Here is an 18,028-nt window from a genome sequence, read left to right on the forward strand (position 1 = left end):
TTATATTATAATTTAACCAAGTCTATGAGATGTCTGTTTTTTCACAGTTTAAGTTCTACATTACTATTAATTAAATTGACTCTTAATTTAATTTGTTACAAATTAATTAACATTGAATGCACTTAATATGAATTATTACAACAAGAGCAAAAAAAACCCCTGAATGTTTAGTCCAAACCACTATACAGGTATAAATGACATACAAGACTTGAGTTTGAGCAATTTCAGACAAGACATTTAATCTGTTATAAGCAACAGATGACATTTCAATTACAGCACTAACACTAACGGATATCTAAATCAAACCATAGGATCTCTAATTAAAACAATACTGTCCATTACAGGGATTTACTAGTCCAAATATTAGAAAATTGATTTAACATTTATTTTTTTGTCAGTACATCAGTAATGCTGATATCATATGAAAAACATATTCACATACAGCAAACATTTTCACGTGTTTCAGAAGTATGTCATTCCAATACAAAAGTTTCTCACACACTCACTGAACAAAAGAGAACAACTTTTACAGAATATTTATATTTCTCCTCTGGCATGTTCCAAGTAATGTCCATGCAATTCTTGAAGGTTGGAAAAACAAGCATTACATTCAGTGCAAACTAAGTCACTGGCTGTGTCCTCTGTCTTCAATACAGACGGTGACCGGCTTGAACCATTTAATTCTTTCATTGTTGAAAAACTGTCCTTAGTGTGTTTTTTAACCATTTGCCTCTCGTTATTCTGAGAAGTAGGAATGGAATGTGGATCTGATGACAGATAAGCCAATGTCCTAGTGGTGCTTGGGGCCTCCGTGTTCGGTTTTTGCTGCTGCTTTTGTAATGGATCTAAGCTTGAGGGACCTACGTGTGACAATGAATGAGGCATTTCTGCACCATTTGAAGAGAATTTCTCTTGTCTCCGATTATCAGAAAGGCTGTAGTTGTGGCTTTGACGGTGGAGGTGGTGAGATTGATGTTTTTCCCTTGTTATAAGTAGCTGGCCTTTCATTGCTATTGGTTCTTTCTCTACACTCTTATGGCAGAGCTGATGGTGGAAAAGCAAGTCTAAGTTCTCAAAACTGGCACTGCACGTGCCGCACTCATAGGGATGCACAGCGGACTGCGGATCAATGGTGTAATGTGTTTCCATTGGATCATTTGTGCAGTGAATAACTCCGTGTCGTTTAAGAAGGATCGCACTTGCGAAACCTTTTCCGCAAATATCACAAATAAAGGGCATAGTTGAGCGGTGCCACTCTTGCTGGTGATTTCTCAACTTTTGTGCATTTGAGAACGTGTGAGGACAGAAGGGACAAACGTGAGCGTTAAGTTCTGGATGCTTCTGCAGGTGTTTTTTGTACAAGCCCACAAATCTAAACCCCTGACCGCACTTGGGACAAAAAAAGCGTCCTCTTTTCTGTCTATGCAGCCGCTGATGAATCCAAAATTTGTTCCAGTTTTTAAACATCTTGTTGCAATCGACACACGTGAAGCTTCGAGCCCGCGAATGAGTGAGCATATGGGCTCTAAGCCTTCCTACATGCTGGAATACTCGTCCACACTGTGGGCAGAAGTACTTTCTTGGATCTGCTTTTTGGTGCGTACTGTTCAGCCGAGATACGAAATAGCTGCATTTGATTGGCTGATTGACCGAATGGTGATTATTCTGTGAGTCATAAACAGAGGTTGCCATGACATGAGGAGGGCAAGCAAGTAAAGAAGAGCATCTTTTGAACTTCCTCGGCAAGGAAAAATCTTTTTCAGGAGATTTTACTGGACTTGCACTTCGCATTTTTTGTGCAGTTCTTCTTCTCAAGGAGTTTTGGGGTTGTAATCTGTGAGGGGAATTATAACCAGAAGGCTTGGTTTTTGTTTGCCGAATGGAAACGCAGTGCTTGCTGTGAGTATGTAGCTCTGAGAGAAGACTGAACGTCTGCTTGCAGCAGTCACAGCTGTAACGCTGGGTATCCGTGTGTCCTTGCAAATGTAAATCATACTCATCTCTGGTGCCAAAGCAACTTTTGCAAAGGTGACACCTGAAGCTGATAACACCTTCCAATTCCATCTCTTTCAAGGTGGCATGTGGGTTTCTTTTACCATCACACGTGTGTACTTTTAATGGCCCGATCTGAGAAAATCCCTTACCACATTTTGAACAGAAGAAAGGCCTGATGGACCAATGCACTCTTTCATGGACACGTGCAGTACACGCCTGAGTAAAGGATTTTCCGCACACCTTACAAGAGTATGGCTTTTCTCCACTGTGAATACGAAGATGGATTTTGAGGACAGACTTGTAGCAAAAGACTTTCCCACAGATCGGACACGTTTGGGGTTTCCCTTTCCCTCTTCCTCGCCCCCTCCTCCTTCTAGGGGTGATTTGATTACTACGAGCATCACTCTCCACTTTGTTGATCACACTCACTTGGTTCACGTCTGCATTTTTCTCAGTCGTGGCTCTACTTCGGTCGTGGTGTCTGTGTGCGTGTTTCCGACTTTTGGATTTATGGACTTTGCTGTGAGATCGAAGGTTAGAGAGTTGAGCGAAGGCTTTGCCACAATCCTGGCATGTGAAGGGCTTCTCACCTGTGTGGACACGCAGATGAATGATATAAGCAGAGGCATGATTGAACGGGCGCCCGCAATATTCACACTTGATGACCCGTTTCTCTTTGCGTGGCCGTCCGCGAGAAAATGAAGGAAATCCACGTTTACTTTCTGTGATTTCCATACTGCTTGCCTCAGCACTGGCTTCGGGTGAAGGTGTCTGGTTATTCTGCTCTGAATTAGACTCTTGCGTTTTATCAGGTGAATTATCTTCACAGGCATCGTCCAATGTTACAGCAGTTTGGTTTAATGCGTCAGAGGGCAAGGCTTCTTGATTTTCAGTGTCAGAATTTTTTGCATCTACAGAGCCCTCGTGGATTTGTTTGTCAGAATCTTCTTCGCATTGGCTATCACTTATAACAGGACAGGATGTATCACAGACAGCTTTCTCAGATGTTTGGACAGTTGAACAGTGGGCTTCACTCTTGTCTGACTCTCTTTCAGACTGACTACTTGAGATTTCATCTGTTTGAACAGACATCTGAGTGTCGATTTGTGGTTTATTTAATTCTGCATTAAGCGGCAGTGATTTCGGTTCATTATCTGTGGTGCTGGAAAGACAATCAGAATTTGACTCTGGCTGATCACGGTCTTCCAAACATTTCTGTGCATCCATATCAGCCTCTTTGACAGGGGTAAAATCAGAGTTTAATTGCTGTGGAAATGTATTTACATCTGTTTTTTCGCTCTCTTTTTCATCAGCATTAATGGGCAAGGACTCAGGTAGGACATTAGCGCCTGCAGGCGACGGTTCCTCCACTCTTCTGTTCTGGGAGCTTAAAGCCAGACCTTTAGAAATTAATTCCCCCATTCCTCTCTTCACAGATTGATCATTGGCTTCATCCTCATCAGTGTTGGTTCCTTTCTTCTTATCCTCTCCTTTAAGCATGATGTGCGAGTCGCCTGCAGGTGCCTGAGTTTCCCCTCACTCAAGCTGAAACTAGACAAAGGAAAAGGAATAAAAGATATAGATAAGATATTATAAGATGTATTGCATCTAATGATAAGTTTTATCAGCACATTAGCAACTGCTTCACCTGTTATCCACATAGTAGTTGGATATATTATAAGGATAGTTCACCCAAAACTGAAAATTCTGTCATCATTTACTCACCATCAATTAGTTCCAAACCTGTATGAATTTCTTTGTTCTGCTGGACACAAAAGAAGATATTTGGAAGAATGTTTGTAACCAAACAGCTCTCGCCCCCCATTGACTGCCATAGTATTTATGGTAGTCAATGGGGGCGAGAGCTGTTTGGTTACTGACATTCTTCCAAATATTTTATTTATGTTCAGCAGGACAAAAAAATTCATACAGGTTTAGACCTACTTTATGGTAAGTAAATGTTGACAGAATTTTCATTTTTGGGTGAACTATTACTTTAATGCCCCAGGTGAAAAAATAATGTAATTAAAGTGCTCTATTTCACGCTCTAATTTTGTACTTAATATACTAAAAATTCTTCTTTAGTACTTGTTAAGATAATCTTAAGAACATCTAAGTGTACTCAACTGTGCTATTTTGATACACCATGAAATATGGGTTTCCCACACACTATGGGTTCAAGTATACTATAAGTGGTAACTAAATAAATTTTTTAAATACAGACATAGTATATTAAAAGCACATTTTAGTTCATATTTCATGGTGTCTCAAAATAGCACAGTTGAGTACACTTGGATGTTCTTAAGATTATCTTAACAAGTACTAAAGAAGAATTTTTAGTATATTAAATCCAAAATTAGGGCACGAAAATAGAGCACTTTAGAGCACTTTTCAGCCTTTTTTCACCTGGGACTGCTGTAGTTAGTTGTAGTAAAACATCAATGTGAAACTACATAACGTAATACTATATTAAAGTAAATTAAAGGTGCTAAAGAGGATGTTTTATTTTATACATTTTTGCAATATTTCTTGAAACTGTTTTTACTAACTGATAAAAGACTATTTATTAGGTTCACTGAAAGGAATAATATTAATATACATCATCTGTGCACGAGGTAGGGCCTTAAAAACATCAGCCAATCGTTTACGCGATCATCGCGTAAACGATTGGCCCTCTGGCTTGTCAATCACTGCCGTGACGTTCCTTGTGAGAGACGTGCGCGGATTGACCCTCTGGCTTGTCAATCACTGCCATGACGTTCCTTGTGAGAGACGAGCGCGGCTGCGCGCTCCAGTAACTTTCCACACTCCACAGGTGCCGCATGCTATGTTTTTGTCAGGAGACAGGAATAACAACTGCAGATTATGAGTTACCTGCGGTGAGTCCGACATAATGAATCCACTAACACGATACAGAGAATGCCGGTGGTAAAAACTCGTGTTCCAATACTCGTGCACGAGTTTTGGGAGGCGTTCCCTTGAAATGAGCTGTGAAGGAGGGGGGTTGTTCTTACGCATGCGCTCATTTCAAAAACTCAGTAACAGTCTTTGGTTTCTCAGTCGACGAAAAGATCCTCTTTTGCACCTTTAATATCATATAGATAATATTATATTCTGCCATGTTGGAATTTTGATTTAATGGTACATGACCAATTTTAAAAAGATGTTGCATCACATACAAGCATGTACTGAGTTGAAATAGTTAGTATCACTGTATTATTTCGATGCCAAAATATATCCATAAATGCATAATGTCATCAGTAACATTTTTTAATTTTAATGCAGGATATTGCCTCAATATCTGTAACTTCCAAAGATTTTCTTAATATAAAAATGTATAAAGCATTGGAAACTATTTAAGTAGCTGAATACCTCATGATTATATTCATAAATTACGTTTATTTATTTTTTAAGTAGATCCTTATTTATTACTGCCATTAAGTATTTATGTTTCACGTGTTTCTATGATTGTCAATAGTGGCTCGTGGTCCGTTCTTTTATTTGAGCGATTCATTCAAAGAACCGGCTCACAAGAGTCATTAGTTAGTGAATAGAACTACAACAAATAAAATAAAATAAAATAAAATAAAATAAAATAAAATAAACAAGGGTTCGCAATTCATTGTCCCCTTTTTTGAGTTCTTATCCACTATTTGTATTTAATGATATTCAATTCTGACCGCAAACGCACAACAACTAGGGTAAAAAAAAAAAAAAATCAGCGCCGTAGCAAGTAGCGTTTGATGCAGAGTGATGGCGCTCTGCAGCCGTTTGAAAAGGCCATTCCTGCCATAATGTTTCTGTAATGCTTTATGCATGCACTGTTACAGTCAGCCCTGCATCTCCTAATACAACAGAACCTGTGCTTTAAGAACGAGTTTATTTTAAAAAGCGAAACAAGCGTATTTAAACAGGATTAATGTGTCTGTGGATTAATTCAACGATACCCGACGCTGGACTTAACGAATCATTTAAAACCCCAACACTTCATTTTCATATATTAAAAAACACTACTTCAATGCAAAATTAAACATGCTCGACTTCATAAATACGCATGCTCGACTGCATTAAATGAGCTTCTGCGTTTACTTTGTAGAAAGTACATGCGAACAAGCAACACAAACAAAGGCAACCAACCTTTCATGCTCTTTCTATTCAGCACCAATGAACTAAGATTCAGGACTCGTATACTATACAAATGGAGCTTCCTTTTCCGTTTCAGATAAAAGCCTCTTGGACGTCTCACTCTGGATGTGTAAAGACAATCACCCCAATATGAAAATACATGTTAAATAATTCTAGTTTTTTTACTGCATTTACCGCGCACTATATAATACCAAACCATTCAAGTACATAAAGACTCGGTATGGGTATGACTTTTTTCGATTTTATTTGCAGTTTAAAAAAAAATACAGCATTAAAATGTGTTTACCAATTTTTACACTGCAAAAGGCATGCATCTGAATATCTAATATTCCATTAAAAGTTGCTAACAAAACCGTAGAAATGGTTCAAAATTAAATGCGAAATTATAAATAAAAAATGGAACATTAGGAAAAAAATTCTGAAATCATAAATGATAAGTGATTAAAGATACTATCTTTATAATGCCAAGTATAATGTTGATTCAGGTATCATGAACTAACAATGAACATATATATATATATATATATATATATATATATATATATATATATATATATATATATATATATATTCAAACCAAAAATTATTCAGACATTTTTGATATATTTTTACTAGTGGTTGCAGGAGACTATTTCATTTATGTGAGGATAGCAAAATAAAGTACACTGTGACATATACCCAAAAATTCTTCATGCAGTGGACAACCAGTAAAACTGATAAAAATTTGGAACCAAAAATTATTCAGACACTTTGACCTGACCATGTTTTGCTTAAGTGTTATCTGACATAATTAAGATACATTTTTACTGACACAGTTTAACTCTGAGATCTTGTCATATTTTATTACCATTTCTTTTCAACTATAGAGAATAAACTGCATTAATGAATGAAATGTTCAAGGTGTCTGAATAAATTTTGGTTTGACTGTATATAAAAACATTTTATTTATCATGGTTAATGTTGAATTATAAATGTAGCCTACTATTGGCTACTACTCATTTTTAATTCACATTTGTTCATAATACAGATTATGAACTGATATTAATTTTATTGTGTAAAATGTAATAGTATGTATAAAATGAATATTATACTAGACTACTAAATGCAAAATGTAAAAATATTGTTCATTGTTTGCTATTGAATTAATATTTGCATACAGAACCTTATTGTAAATTGTTACCAAAATTATCTTTACACAATTACAGAACTGCTACAAGCTAGCTGAATTGAGATTTTTTTTTTTTTTTGTATGTCCACATATGACAGTTGAGATACAATTGTGGCATTTGTGTGTCCCTCATGATACTTCATTTTTTATGCAAATTTAACACATTGACTTTGTATTGTATGTATTTTGTAATGTATTTTAACTTGTTCAGTCCTCCACCAGTTTTACCACTCAATCAATTCACCATATCTTTCAAACTTCATCATTAGTCCATAAATTTGTACTATTGCTAGCAGCACCATTTAGCACAGTATAACATTCAAAGTTTTGATCTTAAATGAACGTGTCACATCTGTTATTAATTTATTAGACTTTGAAAGGTGTCACTATTGTGTTTATTGATGCAACGTAGAACATGTTTACATCAGAATGTATTATATACAGTACACTAACAATACACAATGGCTACATTAAAAAAGGCTGCAAACTATTATATTTTACAATTTATACAGTGCATTCACCAAAAATCTCTGTACTGAAAAAAAAAGCTGTATTCAATAGATGAATTAAGGAAACCAATGAAATACAGAGGAAGCTGAATATGATATTGACAAGACAAAAAATGTTACACTACTAATCAGATATCAAACTTTTTTTTTTTAAACGTTTTAAACTACTCAAAATTATTTTTTACTACTCTTTAAAAATGTACTCAAACTGCTGCCTTATAATGTCTCTTTTAACATTTCATTTTGATCGCATATGCAGCAATGAAGGCAAGCAGTAGATTCAACTTTTAAGAATGCAGAAAAGGTATCGGTTTCTGCTCTAGATCATCTTCTGTGTCATTTGTTGTTGTTGTTGATGTTTCAGGCACTGGCCCTAATATGCGGTGAACCCTTCTTGTGTGATTTTTAAGGGACACTATGTCAGGATAGCTGCGCTGGCAAATCTGACACTTGTATAGATTGTGTTGAGCCATTCCCCTCGACAGCTCAAGGCCACCCACAATACGATGGACCCTCCTTCTGTGGTTTCGGAGGGACTGTACATCTGGATAGCTGCGTGCACAAATGTGACACTGAAACTGATTGGGAGCGCTGTTTTGCTCAGTTCCCTTTGACGGCTGAAACACCGTGCCAACAATACGATGTACTCTTCTTCTGTGGTTTTTCAATGATTTTATGTCAAAATAGGAGCGGGAGCATATCTGACACTGAAACTGGCCAGAACGGACCGGTTCTACGGTAACCAGATTTGGCTGTTTAGGCCGATGAACTTTCCTTAAGTGATCCTTCAGGGATTGAAGCTTTGGATAACTGCGAAGGCAAATAGGACATTGAAAAGGAGTAGGAGTAGGAGTAGATAAACTGCTTTGTGTGCCTGCTTGGGACAACTGTTCCTGTGTGTCTTCTGCTGGCCTCATTCTGTTAAAGACTCCATGAACATTTCTTTTATGCTCCTCGAGTGCCTGAGGTGTTGGACAATTATGGTCACAAATCTGGCATGTCACTCCAGCTTGCCTGCTGTGCGAGACCAGGTGTCTCTTGAGCCCATCTAGACAACTGAACCAACGCACACACACCGGGCATCGAATCGGTTTAAATGCAGGTTTACACGTATTGCTTTGAATGTGAACTTTAAGGGTCACTGGATTGTGGAACATTGCACCACAACGAGAGCAGTTGTGTTTCTTCTGACCTGCAGTATCGCCTTTGCAACGTAACCGTATGTGTCTTAATAAGGAACTGCGGAGACTGAAGTTCTTTTTGCATTTATGGCAAGACCATGTCTCAGGAAATGACCTATGGTTCACATGTTGAGGTGACAAGAGTGCGGGTGGTTGTGCTTTTATGTTAAGCGCCGAAAAACCTGTAGATTGCTGAGGTCGAGTCGGAGCACGTGATGGCACCGTTTGGGAAAATGAACGAGGTTGTTGCTGGGAACCTCTTTGCTCATTTGCTGGGATTTTAGATTTGTTGTGCAATTGCTGATGTGCTTCAAAATCCATCCATGACTGCAAGTTCTCACCACAGTGTGGACAAATGTAGGACTCCTGCGCATGCACCTGCAGATGTTCGAATAGAAGTCGAGGACAAGTGAACGAGGCTCCGCATTCGCACGTCACCCTCCTTGGGAGGACAGATGGAAGTGACATGATCCCCCAGTTTCTGCTACTGCTAGTATTTTGAGTGCTCTCCTGTTGGGCTGCTGGGTTTTCTGTAGATGGAGACAGGACGAATAAGTTTTCCTGAGCTGTAGGTGTGGTTTTAGACTCCACAGTTCTAGAGCTTATTACTGAGTTAGTGTTTGTTCCTTGGCACTTTTTTACATGCTTATTTAAATTGTCTTTGCGGCTGATGAACTTGCCACACCGAGGACATGGAAACCTTTTAGCTGGCACAGGCAAATCAGATGATGCATTCTCAACAGTTTGCTCCAACTTTCTAGCCTCGCAAATCTTCAAGTGCTCCTTTAGCGTAAATAGGCGGGAGTAGCTTCTCTGGCAATCATTGCAAACAAACCGCTTCACGCCTTTATTAGTCACATGCACCTGAAAACCATTACCATGTTCTGCTGGATTAATTTCCTTGTCGTCAGGTAGCTCTACAATTTCAACATCCTGATCGTCATCACAGTCGTCTTTAGCCATGTCTATCAAATCATCCTCATCAGAGTCATTCTGATCTACATCTATTAGTATATCAATTTCAGCATCATCCAATGGCATAGTCCACTGCTTTTCAACCAATTTATCTTTTTCCTCTGCTTTCATCTCAACCATGTTGGCTGGTACTTCAACAGAGTTTTTAGATGATTCAGTTGGTTTGGAGTTAGAAACACTGGCAAAAATGGACTTAACTGGAAAAACTGGATTTATCTGATCCTTCAGTTGCATCTTCAACCCAGCCTGATTTTGCTTGTCAATTGAAAATTCTGTATTCTGTTCCTCAATCTTTACCGGCTCTGTGCCTACGCCAATATTTATATGCTGTGTTGACATTTGATTTGTCTTCGAGTCTTGTTTTTGAGACTTGCTTCGGTCTACTTCCATTTTTTGGAGTTTGAAGTGACCTTGGTTGCCAACAGTGGGCGAGGATTTCAGAGAAGCTTTATAAGGACAGTTATGAATTTTGAGGCGGTGCCTCCTTGTGTAGCCACGCTTGCATAAAGAACAGTAGAACATTTTTTCTATCTGTTGAGCTATAGGGCTGTTCGGTGTCACAGACGTCTTTCCCAAAGGTTCAGAGTTTCTAGAAAATGCGTCAGAGCAGACGTGGTTCTCTGGGACGGAGATTACAGTTATCACAAACTGTTGGCAACAAAGACAAAATTTAACTCTCTCTTTCTTGTGCAAGGCATGATGCATTATCAAACTGTCTACGTTCTGGAAAACCCGACGGCAGAGCCTGCACTGAAGTTTGCCTTCAACATTGTCCCGGCCAAAAAGTTTTTGACGAGTCTCGAGAACCACCACGGGGCAGAGAGTTTGTGTCACAGATATAATCTTCCCCTTCTTTGGCGACATCTTTCCAGTTTTCACACTGACCACAGTGTCTTTTTTCATCTTTGATTGATTCTCCAGTGGTTCTGGCTTTGATATTGTCATGGCAGTCGCAGGTTGCAATGGTGCTCTCGGTGCAACTTTTCTGGGGGGCAAGTTCCTCTGTTTCATTTGGACGGGTTGTTTATGACTCATGTAGGCAGATGCTAGCATCTTCAGGATTGATTTCTTACTAATTGCAGTTGATTCTCCACAAGATTCTGGTGATTTCTCATTGTCATGCACAGAATGGTTTAAAGTGTCCTTCTCAAGGATCTGCACTTGGTCTTCTCCTACCAAGTTGGAGGATTTTAAAGTGTCCTTCTCAAGGATCTGCACTTGGTCTTCTCCTACCATATCGGAGGATTTTAAAGTGTCCTTCTCAAGAATCTGCACTTGCTCTTCTCCTACCACATTGGAGGATTTTAACGTGTCCATATAGAGGATCTGCACTTTCTCTTCTCCTACCACGTCAAAGGATTTTAAAGTGTCCATTTCAAAGATCTGCACCTGCTCTTCTTCAACAACGTTGGAGGATTTCGAAGTGTCCGTACCACGGATCTGCATTTGCTCTTCTCCTTCCACGTCAGAGGATTTTAAAGTGTCCATATCGTATATCTGCACTTGCTCTTCTCTTACTATGCCGGAGGATTTTAAAGTGTCCATTTCATTGATCTGCACTTGCTCTTCTACTACCATGGTGGAGGATTTTATAGTGCCCTTCTCAAGAATCTGCACTTGCACTTCAGTCACAGAGTGAGATTCAACAGGCTTCAAGATGCTGCTTTCCATGTCGGCAGAGGATTCAGTCTTCTTGATATCAGCATTTGAAATAGGAGGTGCACTTTCTGCAAGAGATTTTTCATTGGAATAGGATGGTGAGAGACTGTGAAAAACTTGGTTGGAAACAGGATGGTTGGAGTCTATTTTGCTATCTGGCACGACATGAATCCTACTCAAATCTGATTTGTCCTTATTTTCTGGCCCATGTTGCTTTTTGTGGTCCTCAAGAGCTGTAAAACCACTAAACTCCTCACCACATTCACAAATGTAGTTTTGGTTTGGAGAGGCAGACATTGTACAGTGGTGTTTTTCAAGGAGATCTTTGCTCGCAAATAAGCTTCCGCAATTGATACAAGTAGGTAGTGTTGATTCTGTTTGGCAAGAGATTTCACTTGCATGAGTCGCTTGGTGCACCAGGAGTGATGACAAATTATGAAACGTAGCTGAGCATGCCACACAACTGTAAGTTTTAGGACTTCCAGCAGACTTTGTTTCTTGAAGTCCAAGCATTTTGCAGGTGGCAGAAGATTCCACGGCTGAACATTACATTTAAGAACTGTTACCAAAATCGTTGTTATTGTTGTGTAACTCCTAAAAAAAGAAAGCAAATAAACACAATTAGTGGCATTAGTGGGTTTTCAAATGTTTTCAATACAGAATCATGTAATGTTATAGGGTCATTCCATGTCAAATCAACCAAATTTCAGAACTTTCCCTGGGTCAAATTTTTGATTTTGTTGATATTTTTTTCTGTAAAAAGACAAACATAAATAGTGATGAAAGACAAAATTTTAAATGTCACAGATGTATATTTACCGAGTAATCCTGAGATTTAGAGCCAATTTGCAGGGGTGTAAAAATGACTTTAAAAAGATGGCAGCATTATCATTTTATTTTTCACAGAGAACAGGGATTGGTTGGTCTAGTAAAATCTGTTGACTTTAGCAATCTTTGTTTCATTATATGCCAACAGTGACAGTTCAAAAATGGCAAAAAAACACTTATTTTGGAAGAGGAATATCTGACTATCTGTAGAGCAAATAATGTTGAAACTAGAAATGAATCTCATGTTTTTCTATCATCTCAATTGCATAGAACATATCTGAGTGCTATAAATACTCCTTTTCAGAAGTTTCCATGCCTGTAACTCTAAAAGTATTCAAGGTATCTTAATATCCTTCAAGACTCTCATTCATAATAAACTTTCTTTTGAAATCTTCATTTTCAAGGCCCTAGATCAGTCTCATAGATATGAGGATCTCAAAGCAGCTCCAAGTTCAAATGGTTGAATTTTACCCATTTTCAGTGATCGAAAACCAAATGTGGTTCACATTGCACACAGCTGATACTTTTTTCTTTTAAGAAGAATATCTGACCAAAACATTTTGAAACTAGAAATGTCTTGTGTTTTCTTTCAACACAATTGCATAGAACATACCTGTCTGAGTGGCATAAAGATTCATTTTCCAAAGTTTGCATGCCTGTAACTCTAAAAGTATTCAAAATATATCTTAATATCCTTCTAGGTTATTATTCTTAATAAACTTTGCTTTTGAAATCTTCATTTTGAAGGCCCAATATAGTTCAGTCCCATATATATAGGGATCTCAAAGCAGCTCCATGTTCAAATTGTTGACTTTTACCCACTTTCAGTGATCGAAAACCAAATGTGGTTCACTTTGCACACAGCTGATACTGCATTTAAAGAGGAATGTCTGAAGAATAAATCATGTTTAAACTAGAAATGTATCTTGTTTCCCTCTATCAAAAGAATTGCATAAAACTTCACCGAAAATGTTTCAGGTTACGTTGAGGCACATTAACTTGCTCTTAAAAGTGTATTTATTAGAATATATATATTTGAATCAGTTTTAGGGATTTGGAAGATGGGATTTTGATCATTTTAACAGCTTCTGAAGCTACCAAGAGTTCAAATATGCAGTATCTTAACTACACATTACCGCATTGACATCACTATAGCTATGAGATTTAACCATATAGGGCCTTAAAAATGAAGATATCGAGAATACTTTTAGAGTTACAGGCATGACAACTTTAGAAAAAGAATACTTATGGTACTCAGACAGGTATGTTCTATGCAATTAAGATGACAGAAAAAAGGAGATACATTTCTAGTTTTAACATTATTTGTTCTTTAGATATTCCTCTTTAAAAGAAAAAAAGTATCAGCTGTATACAAACTGATTTGGTTTTTGACCACAGAAAATGTGTACAATTTACCAGTTTAATTCATGGAGCCACATTAACATGTCCTTATCTCTTGGATTAAACAATCAAGGGTCTTTTAAGAACCAGAATATAAAAGGATATTGAGATATCTTTAATAATTCTTGAATCACAGGCATGCAAACTTGAGGCAAAAAACAAGTGCTTTTTGCCACTTTTGAACCACCACTGTTGGCATATAAATGAAACAAAGATTGCTAAAGTCAACAGATTTTACTAATAGACTTACCAATCTCTGTGCAAAAATAAAATAACGATGCTGCCATCTTTCTAAAATCATTTTTACATCCCTCTAATTTGGCTCCAAATCCCAGGTGAAAATTGTCATTTTGACCCCCCTCTACGAAATAGTGGATTACTCAGTAAATATTCATCTGTAACATTTAATTCTTTGGCTTTCATCACTATTTATATTGGTCTTTCTACAGAGAAAAAAAATTGAGCTGGGGACCTCTGGTTGATTTGACATCACCCTATAGTTCTAGGTGCTGTCATGTTTGGAGCCTTTAAGTTCAATAAAAGACAATTCTGTAATGCAGTTCTAAATGGAATTACCCATGTATGTTGTAATTTTACATTTTTGATTAAAAAAAAAAATACTACCATCAGGGGAAAAAAAAAACCCTCTAATCTGTTCTCCACTAAAATAAAACCTGGCTTTAACTGGATGCATGAAAAGTGCTCATTGAAAGGTACAGTCTATTATCTATTTTTTAGTTATACAAGTTGTAGAATTATTATACAAATTATACAAGCAGAAAGTGATTAGCAAATATTAATACTGTTGAAAAGAAATGGCTAATGTTAAAATAAAATTCTTGATATTCATGACCATTTCTAAAAACTTAGCACACTTGTTCAAGACTAAATACTTTAGAAAGATGTATGCTTTTTACAATCTCGGACACCCATATGTCATTAACCTCAGTGAGTTCATGCATATTTAATAGAGAGAAAACTAATTTCTCAGAAAACTCAGCTAGTACAAATTAAACTGCAGCGCTCGTTTTGAAGTAAAGCGTTTAATTATTCGTTACAAATAGCATTTGTTTCAAATGTAGCAACAATAGTGGACAGAGAAAGAGGAAAGACGGCTCATAGCATGCTTGGATTTTGATAGGCCTGGCCGCTTTCCGTGGCAAAATACTCAAATATGTTCAAATAAACACTGTCCAAAAAAAAAACACCTAAACACATCACCAAGGTGATCTGCAGACCACTCGTTGATTTAGCATTAGTAGATAGTTTAAAAAGAGCGTAAAAATATCACAATAGATGCCAATAACAAGCACTTCAATAGATGCTGCAGACTTAGCATCAGACTAAACATGTTTAACTATACAATCAGCCTCCAACCTCTAAAAGCAAATAACATCTTTTTATCAAACCAAACCAAACGCGCTTTATAGGAACATCTGATTGTTGGATATAGCGCGTGCGGAAAATGTCATTGGCGTGCTGCACAGGGGAATTGAATGACAAAAACCGCAGCTAACGACTGCATGCGCGAATAAAAACGAAGCATATAAAGCATTTCAAACAGTTATTGGCTTGCACTCACCTTGGGTATGTACGGTGTGCAAACTAGCATGATTTTACTCAAAGAAGTTATTTATTTTCAATCCGAAAGACGGTGTGTTTTTTGCAACCAGTTTCTGTACAGACATGTTATTCTTGCTGTTCACTATAGAGGGCAGTATATCTGAGCGCTCACTCCCACTCCCCTCATGTAAGGTTTAAACATACCGCCATCAACTGGTGTGAGGGACCGGTATGGTCTCCCTACAGAAGTAGACCCCACACTTTCCTCATTGGGCTAGATTGCATAAATATTGAACAGTAGCTATTAAGCATAGGCCTACAATATAGTTATAATCTTCATTAAATAAATGCCTAATATTATCATCATCACCATCAAACTTAGAGAGACACATTTCTGATTTGATTTATACTGTTCAGTGAACGCAAGTGATATTTTATTTAATTACACTGAAGATATGGAATGCCAAAGCTGACAAAAATAATAAATAGGCTACATAAATATAGGCTACAAAGAAATGTAAAACAAAAAAATAAATACACATAAAAATAAAGGAGAATTTACTTTTATTCCCTTATGTATAATTCTTTTATTTACACATTTATTTCTACATTTCTTTGTCTGTATGGTAATGAGAGGATGTTTTGCTTTGCAATTAAGCTCAGAGCTGAAACGCAAGAGCTGGGAGCAAATGTGCCTTTGCAAGTCACATAAGGAATGAATGACTTAGAGATGGGTGATATGACCAAAACATACTGAAAGAAAGTAGCAGGACTAAACTATTCTCTTTTAAACGATTCCCAGCTTAAACTGGTGGTTTCTAGCTGGTGCATGCCAGTAGACCATCTTGGGTCAGCAATAATCCAACTACTAGCAGACCATACCAGCTAAGTAGCTAACTTGTTCCAAAACAGAACCACCATCTTAAATTTGATCTTATTTAACTGATAACTATTGATGGTTCTGTGGTGGTTTCAAAAACACCTTTCTTTTGTTGAGATATGGTTTACAAGAAACTAGTGAAACAATCATGCAGCAATATACCTATATACTTTTGTTTTCAAAGAGGAATACTAAAACATGAGATGGCAGGTAAAGAGCTACAGCCAGATCAACCATACAATATATTTTCTAAATGAATTAAATTAGAAATAGATGAAAGGCAAAACTAAAGTAACTGATGATGCAGGTTTCACTTCTAATGTTTATGGTCATACACAAGGCACTCTGAATCTGAGAATATTTGAACCAAACGTTATAAGACAGATTGTCAGGGTTCCCACTCTTTTTCAGCAATCATTTTCCAGGACATTTTCAATTTTACTATGGCAGGAATAAAAGACAAGGATCACACCCTAAAGTGATATATTGCTCTCCAAGTCTTTAAAATGCGTACAGTTTATTGCCATGACTTAACAATAAAATCAGTTTTTAATATGAGCTCTTAATCATAAATTATGACAATGGAAGCTTGTTTCCACCACAGAATGAAAAAAGTCACAATTTCCTTTTTTGTCTCACTATTCTGACTTTTTCTTCTTGCAATTGTGAGTTTATATTACAGTTATGCGATTTATAATTCTGACTTTATAACACAATTGCGAGTTTATATCATGCAATTCTGACTTTATATCAAGCAATTGCGAGTTTATATCACATTTGAGATAAAAAGTTGCAATTACCCTTATTTTTTATTCAGCAGCAGACACTTCCAAATCAGTTTTTAATATGAGCTCTTAATCATACATTATGACAAATTGTTCTCGTTACCTGTGTCCATATCATAGCAAAAAAATTGGAACTATTTTAATGTTTCGTTTAACTATTTGAAAATAAAAATAATAGTCAAAGACTATTATTAAGTTAATGAACTACAAAGAAACCCATAACACGTAATATAGAATATGTGGCAGGTCTATTAGTTATTTCTGTCCCGTCCAATGCTGGTTATGTCAATCAATATAATTTTGGATTCAATCCCGGATTTAAATGAGTAAGTCATTTCCAAAACTTTGCAGTGTGTATACTTAGCAGCATGAAAAACTTTCCAATTGCGAATGGGTTATATACAGATTTTCCTTTTTTAATCACTGCAGCGCAAACTCACAAAGTTCTGCACTGTTGTGAAAACTCCTGTTATAATCAATGAAGTTGGCTACACTGCACAATGAACCCCTTATTGACCTTATATTGCATCAAAATTATTAGTTAGCAAGTTACTGAATTAAGCAGCTGCTTACTAATTAACATTTTCTGCATACATTTGAGCAGTTTATAGCATTAGCTAACTGCTGCAAGTGGCAACACAAACTTTTTGTTCTCAACTAAAGAAAAACCTAAGAACTTTTTAAAAAATAATTTAAGGACAACAAGATTTTCCAGGACATTTTTCATTTTCTCTAATTTTCCATTTGTCATCAATTTTCCAGGTTTTCAAGGTTTTCCAGGATAAGTGGGAACCCTGATTGTTCTAAAATAACCAATTTAGGTAGCTCTAGACTTGTAAAACTATAATGAACTGAATTTCATATTCTTATATATCCATGATTGGTAATATTAAAGGCTGATTTATTTAAAAAAAAAAAAAAAAAAAAAAAAAAAAAAT

The 18,028-nt window shown here is 36.9% G+C and overlaps 2 protein-coding genes across 2 annotated transcripts; both read right to left on the reverse strand.

Annotated features, from left to right (window-relative positions):
• Positions 1-213: 213 nt before the first annotated feature.
• On the reverse strand, positions 214-6,243 carry si:dkeyp-84f3.9 (zinc finger protein 836). The gene is made up of 2 exons (XM_048153005.1): positions 6,133-6,243; positions 214-3,546 (listed from the first exon to the last, which is right to left on the reverse strand). The coding sequence occupies exon 2, from the start codon at positions 3,493-3,495 to the stop codon at positions 538-540; it is 2,958 nt and encodes a 985-aa protein (XP_048008962.1). The 5' UTR covers positions 3,496-3,546; positions 6,133-6,243; the 3' UTR covers positions 214-537.
• A 704-nt stretch (positions 6,244-6,947) lies between these two features.
• im:7147486 lies at positions 6,948-15,587 on the reverse strand. Its single transcript, XM_048153363.1, has 2 exons — positions 15,445-15,587; positions 6,948-12,227 (listed from the first exon to the last, which is right to left on the reverse strand). Exon 2 carries the CDS (start codon positions 12,144-12,146, stop codon positions 8,106-8,108), a length of 4,041 nt encoding a protein of 1,346 aa, XP_048009320.1. The 5' UTR covers positions 12,147-12,227; positions 15,445-15,587; the 3' UTR covers positions 6,948-8,105.
• Between the last annotated feature and the right edge of the window lie 2,441 nt (positions 15,588-18,028).

Source organism: Megalobrama amblycephala, linkage group LG13 (assembly GCF_018812025.1).
Source record: "Megalobrama amblycephala isolate DHTTF-2021 linkage group LG13, ASM1881202v1, whole genome shotgun sequence".
In the NCBI taxonomy this organism is placed as follows: domain Eukaryota; kingdom Metazoa; phylum Chordata; class Actinopteri; order Cypriniformes; family Xenocyprididae; genus Megalobrama; species Megalobrama amblycephala.

Bases quoted from the DNA above. Each gene is read 5' to 3' on its own strand.
- si:dkeyp-84f3.9 (XM_048153005.1), bottom strand. From the start codon at position 3,495: ATGCTTAAAGGAGAGGATAAGAAGAAAGGAACCAACACTGATGAGGAT.
- im:7147486 (XM_048153363.1), bottom strand. From the start codon at position 12,146: ATGCTTGGACTTCAAGAAACAAAGTCTGCTGGAAGTCCTAAAACTTAC.